Source organism: Ceratotherium simum, chromosome 2 (genome assembly GCF_057802395.1).
Source record: "Ceratotherium simum simum isolate JZ-2026a chromosome 2, ASM5780239v1, whole genome shotgun sequence".
NCBI classification, from domain to species: domain Eukaryota; kingdom Metazoa; phylum Chordata; class Mammalia; order Perissodactyla; family Rhinocerotidae; genus Ceratotherium; species Ceratotherium simum.
In genome coordinates, this window is record NC_141901.1 from 52,941,036 (window position 1) to 52,953,897 (window position 12,862).

Below are 12,862 nucleotides of genomic sequence, written 5' to 3' on the forward strand. Positions count from 1 at the left end.
TCGGATCCCAGGCACAGACCTACACCATTCATCAGCCATGCTGTGGCAGCGACCCACATAGAAAATAGAGGAAGACTGGCACAGATATTATTAGCTCAGGGCTAATCTTCCTCAACCAAAAAAAAGTAAGAAGATTGGCAACAGATGTTATCTCTGGGTGTATCTTCCTCAGCAAGAAAAAAAAAAAAGAAATGGAGAGTCTCATCAAACAAACCAAAGATGTAAAAAAGAACCAAATGGAAATTTTAGAACTGAAAAAACAATAACCAAAATAAAAACCTCAGTGCATGAGCTCAATGGCATAATGGAGGGGCCAGAGGAAAGAATCAGTGAACTGAAAGATATGACAACAGAAATTAGCCGATCTGAACAAAAGAGAAAACAGACTGAAAAAATATTAACGGACTTCCAGTCTCCAGTTCCACATTTAAGGAGCTTGGAAGTTTGCACTCACCCTAACAACAAGTAAAAAGCTGAACAAACTGAAAAATCAACAACTCTTCTTAGATCCATAAGAGAAGCAAGGGCACAGAGCAAACCACTGCCCTCAAAATTAGAGAGATTGACAGAAGAATACAGAGAATTACAACTTACCTAAGGAGAAACTCTCAAGCTGACACCTCCGTGGGAACCAGTACTGTGGTAGGAAAACCAGAACTGTAATAGACAAATTGCTAGAGGCACAAGAGTGGACAGGTCTGAGAGTTAAAAACTCCAGGGAGACCCAGTTCTTGGGGGGGCGGGGGGACATTTTTGTGAGCTGTACACCAGGGGCTCAACCAGGTTCTCACAATAAATATTCGAGAAAAATCCCCTCGTGCTAATAAATTATAAGCTAAAAATTTACCTGAGGAAGTTAGAAAAAGAACAGCAACATAAACACAAAGTAAGTAGAAGGAAGGAAATAATGAAGATAAGATTACAACTTTAATGAAACAGAAATCAAATATACATTAGAGATTACAAAGCCAAAACATTAAAAGACAAGGGAAACTGGAAATAAATTTATGCAAAAAACTTAGAAAATTTAGAGGTAAAGTGAAAATCCCTAGAAAAAAAGTAATGGCGTGAAATCAGAAATTTAAAAATGACCCCCCTAAAATTAATGAACAATAATCATAAATCTAGGACCAGATTACTTCACTAGTAAATTCTACCAAAATTTCAGGGAAGAAATAATCCAAATCATACTTAACCTTTTGCAGAATATACAAAATGAGACAACACATCCAAACTCAAAATCTGATAAAGTATGAGAAAGAAAAATTACAAACCCATTTAATTTATGAACATAGATGCAAAAGTCCTAAAAAAAACCTTAATCAAGTAATATATAAAAATGAATGAAACAATATATAAAAAGATAATAAAGGTAGATTTATAACCAGGGATAAAAAGTTGTTTAACATTAGAAAATTAGGTTTAACACTAGAAAATAACATTAGAAAATAATCACTAATAAAGCAGAAAAATCATATGACAATCTCAATATATGCCCCAAAAAGGCATTTGATAAGTCAATATCCATTCATTATAAAATTTCTTGATATATCAGAAACAGACAGTAATTCTCTTCTGGAAAGCAGGAATGCAATAATAAATAATTGCATTCCCAGAAACCAGCTTCATGCCTAGCACAGAACAGAAAGGAAATTAATAAAAGTTGAATGGACGAATGAATGAGTAATGGTTTAAAAGTGTAATACAGAGCCAAAAGCAAGTTACCAACTGCCTTCCAACTCCACTGTACATGGAATGTGGGACAACGTATAGCCTCCATTCAAAACGACAGCAGAGGAAGCAGAAACCTCAAGTTTCGTTAAAGCCAGAAGGTAAAGAAAACTTGTATTAATAGGCTGAGGAAGAAATAATTTTATATATTATATAGAAAGAGAAAGGGTTTCCAAGACACAGTTTGGAAAGGAGAGGACAGGAGGTTAAAACAGGGAGAAGGGTCAATATTAAGAGGAGAATGAAAGAAAGTAATAGGTTTTAATCAAGGATGACTGATATATAGACCCATCGAAAAACCCAAATCCCTCCAAACAGAATCCTACTTAAAAGTATAGTATTCTAGGGCCGGCCCCGTGGCTTAGTGGTTGAGTACGAGCACTCCGCTACTGGCGGCCCGGGTTCGGATCCCGGGCGCGCACCGACACACCGCTTCTCCGGCCATGCTGAGGCCGCGTCCCACATACAGCAACTAGAAGGATGTACAACTATGACATACAACTATCTACTGGGGCTTTGGGGAACAAAAAAAAAAAAGGAGGAGTATTGGTAATAGATGTTAGCTCAGAGCTGGTCTTCCTCAGCAAAAAAGAGGAGGATTAGCACGGTTGTTAGCTCAGGGCTGATCTTCTTCACACACACACACAAAAAAAAGTATAGTATTCTTAATGCACAAGAGAGAAAATAAATAATCAGAATTTCCTCCCCTTAAATTTTTTCTTAAATCTTTGATGACTGATACTCTTTAGCAAGCAACAAATATTGGCAAGTGACAAAAATTAGGTAATAACAAGCAAATATCAAGAAGAAAAACAAAAATTAGCAGATCATGATTAATTTAAGCAGATAGTTCCAGGAAGAATGGAGCAGTTTGTAACAGACCAACTCTCCTGAAAACAACTAGAAAAGACAGAAGCAAATGCAAACAAAAAGGACTAAAGAAGCTAAGATTCATAAGAAAGACCTGAGAAGTGAACTGACCAACTGACATTTGCTGATTCTGGGCGTGAGCAAGAAGCCTAGACGCTGGCTTGGCCCTGGCAGAGGGCTGCTGCTGGGGAATAGAAAAACCAGTGTAGTTTTAGGAGTCTCAAAGAGCTGGAGAAACAAAATTGGAGACTTGAAAAACCTCATATACTTGGCTATTTCCCTTCATTCACCTCAGCCTTTAATTGGATTAAAGTAATCAGCCCACCACATTCCCAATTTCTCCCTAGCAAACAAAAGACAACATCATCTAGAGCCTCTAACTTTTTTATAACATGTCAAAAATTACTGGGCACACCAAAAGATAAAAAAAAAAATCACCAAAAAGCAAGATCAAAAAGAAATATAAAGTAGAATGGTAGTTACCAGGGGCTAGGAGGAGGAGGGAATGGTGAGTTATTGCTTAATGGGTACAGTTTCAGTTTTGCAAGATGAAAAGAGCTCTGGAGATAGATGGTGGTGACGGTTGCACAACAATGTGAACATATCTAATGCCAATGAACTGTACACTTAAAAATGGTTAAGATGGTAAATTTTATGTTATCACAATTTTTAAAAAAGAATCAACAGAAACAGACCAACAGGTAAGCCAGATATTGAAGTAAAAAGAGAATAGCTATGAAATATTAAAGATTAATATATTCAAAAAAGATAAAAATGTCATTTTTAAAAGAGGAGAATTTAATGAGAGAATTGGAATCTTAAAAAAATAATGAAATGGAAATTTTAGAAGGAAAAAAATATGATTAAATTTAAGAATTCAGTAGGTGGATTTAAAAGCAAATTAGACACAGCAGAAGGCAGGATTAGGTAACAGGTCAAGATATCCAAGCTAAAACAAAGAGAAAAACAAATGGAAGATATATACACATGGAAAGCAATGAAAAGTAACTTAAATGAATACATTTCAGTGGTTATGAGTCTGCAGAATCACACACAATTAGTTATTTATTACCAATAAGTTGTTTCCAGTTTATATAAGATTAAATATTCATTCATCCTAACACTACTGAACTCCTATTATGTACATAGTAATATGCTAGGTACTAAAGTTACAAAGACATTTAATGAGACACAGAACCTGCCCTCAAGACACTCATAGTCACAAGAGACAGATGAGTAAGGCTTAAGCCCTTCTTAAGAATAAGGAGTTGAAGATTGGTGGTTGCCGGAGAAGAGGGTGGTTGGAGGACAGGCAAAAGGAGTGAAAGAGGTCAAGAGGTATAAACTTTCAGTTATAAAATAAATAAGTCATGGGGATGTAATGTACAGTATAGTGACTACTTTCAATAATATTGTATTGCATATTTGAAAGCTGCTAAGAGAGTAAATCTTAAAAGTCCCCATTACAAGGAAAAAAAATTTGTAACTTCATATGGTGATGGATGGTAACAACTTACTGCGGTGATCATTTCACTGTGTACACAAATATCAAATCATTATGTTGTATATCTGAAACTAATATAATGTTATACATCAATTATACCTCAATATAAAAATAATTTTTTTTAAAGAATAAGGAGTTCACTAGAATCCAGCTAACATATTTGGAGTGGAAGTAGGAGGCTCATTTTGGGTAAAGGAAGTAGCCAAAGGCATGATGGTGAGATAAGAAGAACATAAAATGTAGGGGAAGTTAAACAATTTCAATATATCTGAAATACAGGATATAGTAATGACAGTAAGGTCAAACGAGCAGGCATAGGTTCGCAGGAAACAGATAATTATTTGCCATTTGAAGAAGACAGAAGACTCACCAAGAAAAAAAGAAAGAAGGCTCAAATAAATAAAATTAGAAATGAAAAAGGAGAAATTACAACAGATACCACAGAAATACAAAAGATTATAAGAGAATACTATGAAAAACTATATGCCAACAAATTGGACAATCTCGAAGAAATGGATCAATTCCTAGACTCATACAATCTCCCAAAACTGAATCAAGAAGAAATAGAGAACATGAATATACCAATCACAAGTAAAGAGATTAAAACAGTAATCAACAACCTTCCAAAAAATAAAAGTCCAGGACCAGATGGCTTCTCTGGAGAATTTTACCAAACATTCAAAGAAGACTTAATACCCATCCTTCTCAAACTATTCCAAAAAATAGAGAAAGATGGAATACTTCCCAACACATGCTACGAGGCCAACATCACCCTGATACCAAAGCCAGGCAAAGACAATACTAAGAATGAAAAAGAGAGAATGTTTTAAGAGAAAATGACAAATACCACAAGATACCTATCATGTTCTGAAAGGTGCACAGTGTTTCACAAAGTATATTATGCCTGCCAAGTGCCCTGCCACTTGAACAAGTTTGAAAAATATTCAAACTCAACAACAGAAAAACAAATAACCCAATTTAAAAACGGGCAGAGGATTTGAACAGACATTTTTCCAAAGAAGATATACAAATGGCCAACAGGCATATGAAAAGATTTTCAACATCACTAATTATTAGGGAAATGCAAATCAAAACCACAATGAGATATCACCTCACACTCATCAGAATGGCTATTATCAAAAGACAAGAAATAAGTGTTAGAAAGGATGTGAAGAAAAGGGAACCCTTGTACACTGCTGGTGGGAATGTAAATTGGTGCAGCCACTATGGAAAACAATATGGACAGTCGTCAAAAAATTCAAAATAGAACTACCATATGATCCAGCTCCTCCACTTCTGGGTATTTAACCAAAGAACACGAAAACACTAATTCAAAAAGATATATGCACCCCTATGTTCACTGCAGCATTATTCACAATAGCCAAGACTTGGAAACAACCTAAGGGTCCATCATCGGATGAACAGACAAAGAAGATATGGTGTATGTATATACAATGAAACACTACTCAGCCATGAAAAAGATGACATTTTGCCATTTGCAACAACATGGATGGACCTTAAGGGTACTATGCTAAGTGAAATAAGACAGAGAAAGACAAATACCATATGATTTCACTCATATGTGGAACATAAACAAACATATAGATACAGAGAACAGATTGGTGGTTACCAAAGGGTAGGGGGTTCTGAGGAGGGCAAAAGGGGTAAAGGGGCACATGTGTACAGTGATGGATGGCAACTAGACCTTTGGTGGGGAACACAATGTAGTCTACACAGAAGGTGAAATATAATGACGTACATCTGAAATTTATACATTATAAATTGACGTTACCTCAATGAAAATAAAATAAATAAATAAAATATTCAATAATAAGATAGTCTAAACATAACATGACATTCAAGATCCTTCATAATCTGATCCAAACATTCTTTTCCAGTATCATCTACCTAAGTTCTCTAAGCTATAGACACACCAATCAGTGTTTCAAATATACCCTAACTTTCACAGTTCCATGACTTGCACAAGCCATTTTCTTCTGCCTACACTCTCTCCTCCAATTCACTGGCTAGTGCACCATTTAATTATTTAAGGTCTAGTTCAACAAGCAATTTTTCCCTAATGCCTTTCCAAATGTCTTGCTCCTGGAATAATTAATAATTCCCCCCATAGTGCTCCCATAGTATCCATTCATTCATAAAATATTTAGAGTGCCTAATACACGTCAGGCACTGTTCTAGGTACTTGGAATGCATCAGTGAACAAAAAAAGACAAAGATCCCTGTTTTCATGGAAAACTTTGTTGAAATTTTGAAGAAGAAACTTTGGAAAAGGGAAAACAAGAACATATGTACTTTCAAAAATCTCTCTAAGAAACTCTATTATGCCCGCCTCCAATTGGTCCAACCCAGGTTGAGAATTACAACACTAGGAAGCATTACAATAAAATTGTAATGAAAGCCAAAATTTAAAACATAAGAGGAATAATAGACACATTGTTATATTTTCTTATATAAATTCTTACTTGTCTTTTCCTCTAATTGATTAATTTTCTCTCTGGATTCCTCCAGCAGAAATGTTAAATTTTTCATTTTATCTTCTTTCTCAGTGCTCTGGATCAGTAGTAGTGATACCTAAAATGAAATATTTCAATAATACATTATAGATATAAAAAATTAAATATGACCACCTTAGCATTTATCATCACCTATGATTATTTGATGCCCTTGTTTATATGCTTTTCAGCTGGCTGTGCCTTGGCATTTAGTACATGCTTACACAATAAACATTAATTGAATGAATGAATGAATAAACTAATATGATATACCCAATATTATAGCATGCATTTTAAGTTATTACTGAGAAGATTACATAATGAAATCTACTGGTTCATTTATTCCATAATATTACGGAGCACTTACTCCATTCCAGAAACCATAATAAGCATTGAGTATACAGAGATGAGGGAACTCAACTTCAAGAAATTCATAGCCTAGACTGGAAGACAAACAACTATACTTGAATATTATTAGTAATAGGACAAAAATATTAGAGGAATCAGGAAATAAAAACCTAAATCAGTCTTGGGGAATGTAATCAGAAATTAATTCTTCTCAGAGGACTGAATCAAATCTTGACAGACAAGTAGAAATTAATCAGGAAAATATGCATTCTAGACTCATACAAGAACACAAAGAATCAAGAAATCATGCTTCATTCAGAGAACTGAAAATATTCAGATAGCTAGAATATAGAGTGCATGTGATGAAAAGGTGAAAGATACACTTATAAAGATAAGCTGAAGACTCGCAGATTCAAGACGGCAGAAAGACCTCTCTGCCATATTTTCATCTCCAAATCACCCCAAAAATAACCAGGGAAACAGCAAAGACAGACTTCATCTTTCATGAAACCAAGGGACTTCTATAATCCAAACCACAATATGTAAAGAAGGAAAGCAGTTGGAAAGAATGGAAAATGATTTAACATAAGAGCCTGCACAGGGAAGATACTAATGAGAAGCAAGCTAACTCAACCCCAAAGAACCCCAGACTGTTTCAAGAATTAGAGGCAACAGACACTGTGAAAAGTAGGCATGAAAAAGGACACTAAGTACACGGAGACTATTTGGAAATCTGTAAAAAGAGTAGAAAGACCTCCCCAGGACCACTTAACCTTCCTATTCTGGCCTCTGCTCCCCGATAGCCAATGTAGTCAGAGAACTAACCCTACTCCATCTTTGCAAGAGACACAGGCATAGTCAAATTAAAAAAGAGAATCTCTAAACCTGGGAATTCGAGGCACAGGGAGGGGTGGGGGTAAAGGATATAATTGAAAAGTCAGCATAAGGAATGGTGAGACTCCTGTCATTCTTATGCTGCCAACCCAGCTCCAAAATGCCATCAGCCAAGTTTATATTCCTAGGCAGGAATTTGGAGAACTCTAGAAAAAAAGTTTTATAAATAATGATATTTACACTAGCTGGCCACTCCATCATTTTACAGGGAACCCCAACAATCTGTAAGCTCTGCCCATGCACCCAGAACTCCAATGAGCTTTTCAGGACTTCATTCTTTTTTTGTGTTCTTTATAATAAGCATGACTTGAACTTTAAAAAAAGACAACTTCTTTCAGAAATCTGGTTTAAAAATTCAGTTAAAATACAGAAAATTGTTAGCTCTTTCAAAAGACCTAAGCATAACACATAAATTAGAATTCTATCATTTAACTAGAACTTAAAGAAAACTAAGTATCTTCTCTGTACTTTCAATTAACTTTTGTTACTATTGTTTAAGTAGATATCCTTGTTATCTATCATTACAAGGTATCTTCTGGCAAACCAGAGAAGAAAAACTCTGAAAAAATAGGGGGGGAAAGAATATATCACTTTATATTTGGGAAGCAGAAGGCACGAAACTGATAAAGTTGGCATAATAATAACCTGAAACCAACATTCACGTGAATGTCAAAGAAGAGAGTCACCATTTTCAAGTCTTCCACTATGTGACATTAATAGAAAGAAGCAAAAGAATGTTTTAGTTCCCCTTCACTGGTGTCATGAATATTATATATTCAAAATAAACTGCAAAATGTAGGTTAAGTGATCAGTGATCATCACTTTTACATTTTATGAGGTTTTCTCTGAACAAAAGTTCTCACAAAATAATATTTTTTTGTAGGAATGTCCTATTACTCACTAATATAAATACTGTAGAAGATTCATTGGTTTAAAAAAAAGGGGATAGCATTCAGTGTGTGTATATTTGAGTCAATGGAAATTAATTCTGCTGGGCAAAAAGCTAACTATTTGGATATGTATAATATTAAAATTCTCTCATAGAAATTTACCGTGCGGGTAGAAAATACAAATCGCTTCAAATTTTATGTATTAGCAAATACAAATAAAACCGAGTTGATTTTTAAAAAATACCTGCTTTTCCTTGTCATTTACTTCCTTCTTGCATTCTTCTTCAAGGTGTTGGATTTTTTCATAATCTTCTTTTACTTTAAAAATAAAACAAATATATTTTAGTATCTTAACATAATTGTATAACAAACAAAATTTAAAGTTTCTGATATTTTATTTCACCTCATTTATCTAGATATCAAACCCAAAGGTTTCTAACAAGCTAAAACAGCTGTTTTCTTGCTGCTTTCTGTTTACTAAATTAGTGAATTTAAATAATATCAAAGTTATAATAACTTAAGAAAATTCTATAATTTTATAATAGCACATATATAAAAGTTTATTCTTTATAACACACTAATCTGAAATAACAAATTTTAAATCTATATATAGCTATCTTAACATGCATCTTTACCAAGAAATGTAAAAATAAGACCAAATCACACTTCTAAAAAATTAAATACAAACCATAATAAATTTGATTTCAGGGAAAATGTAGCTTTGAGGGCAAAAAAATATTTTTAACATATATCAATTCCCTGCCACATTCCACAAGATTTTGTGGGGCTTACAAAACCACATACAGTGCAAAATTTAAAACAGTTGAGGCATCAAACTGAAGTGATGAAAACATTAACAGAATCTAATAAAAACACAAACAGCAGAAGAGTAATATAAAAATTAAATAGGATCCCTACACTTAAAATGCATTTCCAATCTGGAATTTTCAGCTTGCACACGAAGTTCCTCAAAAGCTATTACCATTTTCTGAAATATAAAGTTTAACTTTTAAGAATCATACTTAGACTATTTAAATAGCTTTCTTCAAACTATGAAAAGCTTAATAAATTTGTATCATGTAATCATTAGATTTAAAACCAAACTATGAATAATGAAAACCATATAAATTTTAATAATTAATTTACTAAAAATGTATTAAGAGTGCCTATTATGTTAGCTTCCCAGATGCTTAAAGGCACTGAAGAAATGTTATATAATACCAAACAGCAGCAAAATGATTGTTGGTACTCTAGTCACTTACTATTTAATAGCCCATATAAAAATCTATAATTTTATATTTATTTTTGTTTACTTATTTAATTTCTGTCTTCTCCACTAGAGTGTAACCTCTGTGAGGCCTCTCCCCTAAAGAATCCAAATTACACTTCCATCATCTGGCAGCATGAGTTCCTTCAACATTCAACAGATCTTGATTTGCAAAAGTGGATGAATTCATTTATTCATTCAGCAAATAGTTACTGAATGGGTATTATGTGCCAGGCACTCTTTTTGGCACTTAGGATATAAAAAAAAGTCCTTACCCTACTGGAACTAACTTATATTCCAGTGTAAGAAAGAATACATACACACACACACACACACACACACATAAATGTCATGTAGTTTTAAGAAGTCTTCAGAAAAGTTAAACGAGGTGAAGAGATAGAAAATAACTGAATAGAAAGATATTTTAGATAAAGTAGTAAGGGGAGTAATAAAGCAGAATGAAGCTTATGAGTTTGCATAAGATCTTGGACACAAAAGTTCTAGAGAGAGTGAACAGATTCAAAGAACCAAAATTGGAAAGAGCTTAGTAAGTTTGAGAAACACAAAAAAGAAGAGGAACTACGGCAGGGAAACAAAGTAGAGAATGATAGCAGATGGGATAAGAAAGGTAAGTAGGAATCAGACACAGATTAATAATACTTTGTATGTTTTTCAAATTAATGGTTATATATCACAATGTGCTGGTCTCCAACACAGAGTTAATAAATATTTGATAAAGTTAAATGGTGTCACTAACATGTAAATTCAAAAGCTACTAAATAACAAAACATTAACACTCATAGTATTGAACCTTGGGAATTTTGTTGGTGATATAATCATATGTCAACCAACAAATAATAATCCCTTTAGCAAGAACAGTTGTCTGCATCTTTGTAGCTATCACTTTACTTTGCTTAGAAAGGCTTCTGTTTAAAATATTCAAATTTTCAGTATCACTTACCTCAAGGTTATTATTTAGATCCACATAAACTTGTCTAGTTTCTTCCCGTTCATATTCATCTATTATTAATATAAAATATTTCAAAATTAAATTTTAAAATAATTATGATTCCAAGACGATAATACTCAAATTGCCTCAAGAAAACATTAAAATATTTAAAATTCTGTGTGAGTCAAAGGCATTGGTATATCTTTTGAGTCTTTTAAAGTAACATCAAAAACAGTTTCATAGTAAGGCATGGTTGTACTTCATGATATCAACCTCAAAAGCTTGGTGCTGTTCAATTATCTCTAATACCCTTTTATAGAATTACTATCCATGAATTTATTCAAGCTTTGTAAAATACATTTATAGTTTTAGCCTTTACAGTGAGTAGGGATTTAACAACTACTCGATAAAGTATTTTTTCCTTTGTATATTTAAGATTCATGTTACACATGAGAGGCAAAGCTCGCTCTTGCTGTCTCTTGCTCTATCTTTGAGGAGGCAGAAAGGAAGATAAACCTCAAGAGAGGAAGAGCAAGGTTAAGAATAGGTGTGGCCCCAGAGAGAAATTCGCTACGAATTCTCTATGATCTTCTTTTCTTGTTTTTTTTCTCCTTTTGGACTTAGGAACATTTATATTTTATCATCCAACTTTTAGGTTTTTTACCTGAGCAGTGATTCCCTCTAGCTATACTCAAGCCTTCAGCAAAGTCAGTAAAACTTAGTGTTTTACTGGTTGGTAGCGCTGTGGGGAATTAAGGTACAAGGCAGTAAAGGAAAATATGGCTGTCCCTTCACCTTTCCCGAAATGAGGCCAGCATCAGAGAAACCTCACCAAATTGGAGGAGGGTATTAGTCCCAGAATCTCAGTAACAAGCTGCAAAACAAGAGAATAGCAGCTATGATAGACTCAAATGTCTATCAGGAACCAAATAACCAAAAGAGGGTACCTGACCTGACTTCAGAAGAATACAAGTATCCTAAACCCCTCAAAATTACTGGAGAGAGCTCTGGACTTAACATAGCACATAGAACAGAAGCTGAATCATTTTTATTTGAATATTAAAAGGCTGGAAAATTTAAGGAAATAGAGACAGAACACATCAGCATTTCAACAGAAAGATACTTCATACTACTCACTCCATCTATTCACTGTCTCATAATTCACTACCTAACACAAGGTAGTGAATAAACCTTCTCTATTCCTCAGAAACTATTTGTGCCAAAATTGCATTCTATCGCAAACTCCTTCAATCTTCCCACCACCACCACCACAAGTACTTCTCAAATATCCTCCAGCCATTCCTTCAACAGCTAAGTACTGGAAATCAAATAAATAAAACTAGAGAAAAGAAAATAAACTAATATAGATGTACTTTACAATTGTCAGGAGCAAGTCATTACAGGTGGCATAGAGAAGGGACTCTGATAGCAGAGTGTTCTAATGTGGTGATATAATATTGTAAAAATATAAGCCTACTTTTTTGGTTTTTCTTCTTGACATTTATCTGTCTATCCATCAATCCATCTATCTATTTCCCTACCTCCCACCTCACTCTCTTCTCCCTCCTTCCTTCCCTCCTCCCTTCCTCTCTCTCTGTGGGTCTCTATCTCTCTCACACACACTCTCATATACACACACACACTTAGTTTGCCCCAGTTTGGGCAACTAGATCTTGTAGCATTTATTGCCATGAAGAAGAGATGAATCAACTGAAAGCAAAGAAAAAGTCTTTGAGTTTCAAAAGCCCAGTGTTGGGGTTAGGGGAAGAATTCAGGACATAAACAAGTAATAGATTTGAAAAATATGTGAATCAGAACAAAGCTTCCGGGCCGGCCCCGTGGCTTAGTGGTTAAGTGCGCACGCTCCGCTGCTGGCGGCCCAGGTTCGGATCCCGG

The 12,862-nt window shown here is 34.3% G+C and overlaps 1 protein-coding gene across 8 annotated transcripts in view; it reads right to left on the reverse strand.

The window, feature by feature from the left end:
- SYCP1 (synaptonemal complex protein 1) overlaps window positions 1-12,862 on the reverse strand; it is a 120,271-nt gene that overhangs the window by 88,801 nt on the left and 18,608 nt on the right. For all 8 annotated transcript variants that reach the window (XM_087445009.1, XM_087444979.1, XM_087444988.1 and 5 more), the window contains 4 exons: window positions 10,979-11,037; window positions 9,669-9,738; window positions 8,995-9,068; window positions 6,589-6,697 (listed from right to left, as the gene is read on the reverse strand). In XM_087445009.1, the coding sequence (XP_087301135.1) occupies window positions 6,589-6,697; window positions 8,995-9,068; window positions 9,669-9,738; window positions 10,979-11,037 (312 nt within the window). The remainder of the gene's footprint in view (window positions 1-6,588; window positions 6,698-8,994; window positions 9,069-9,668; window positions 9,739-10,978; window positions 11,038-12,862) is intronic.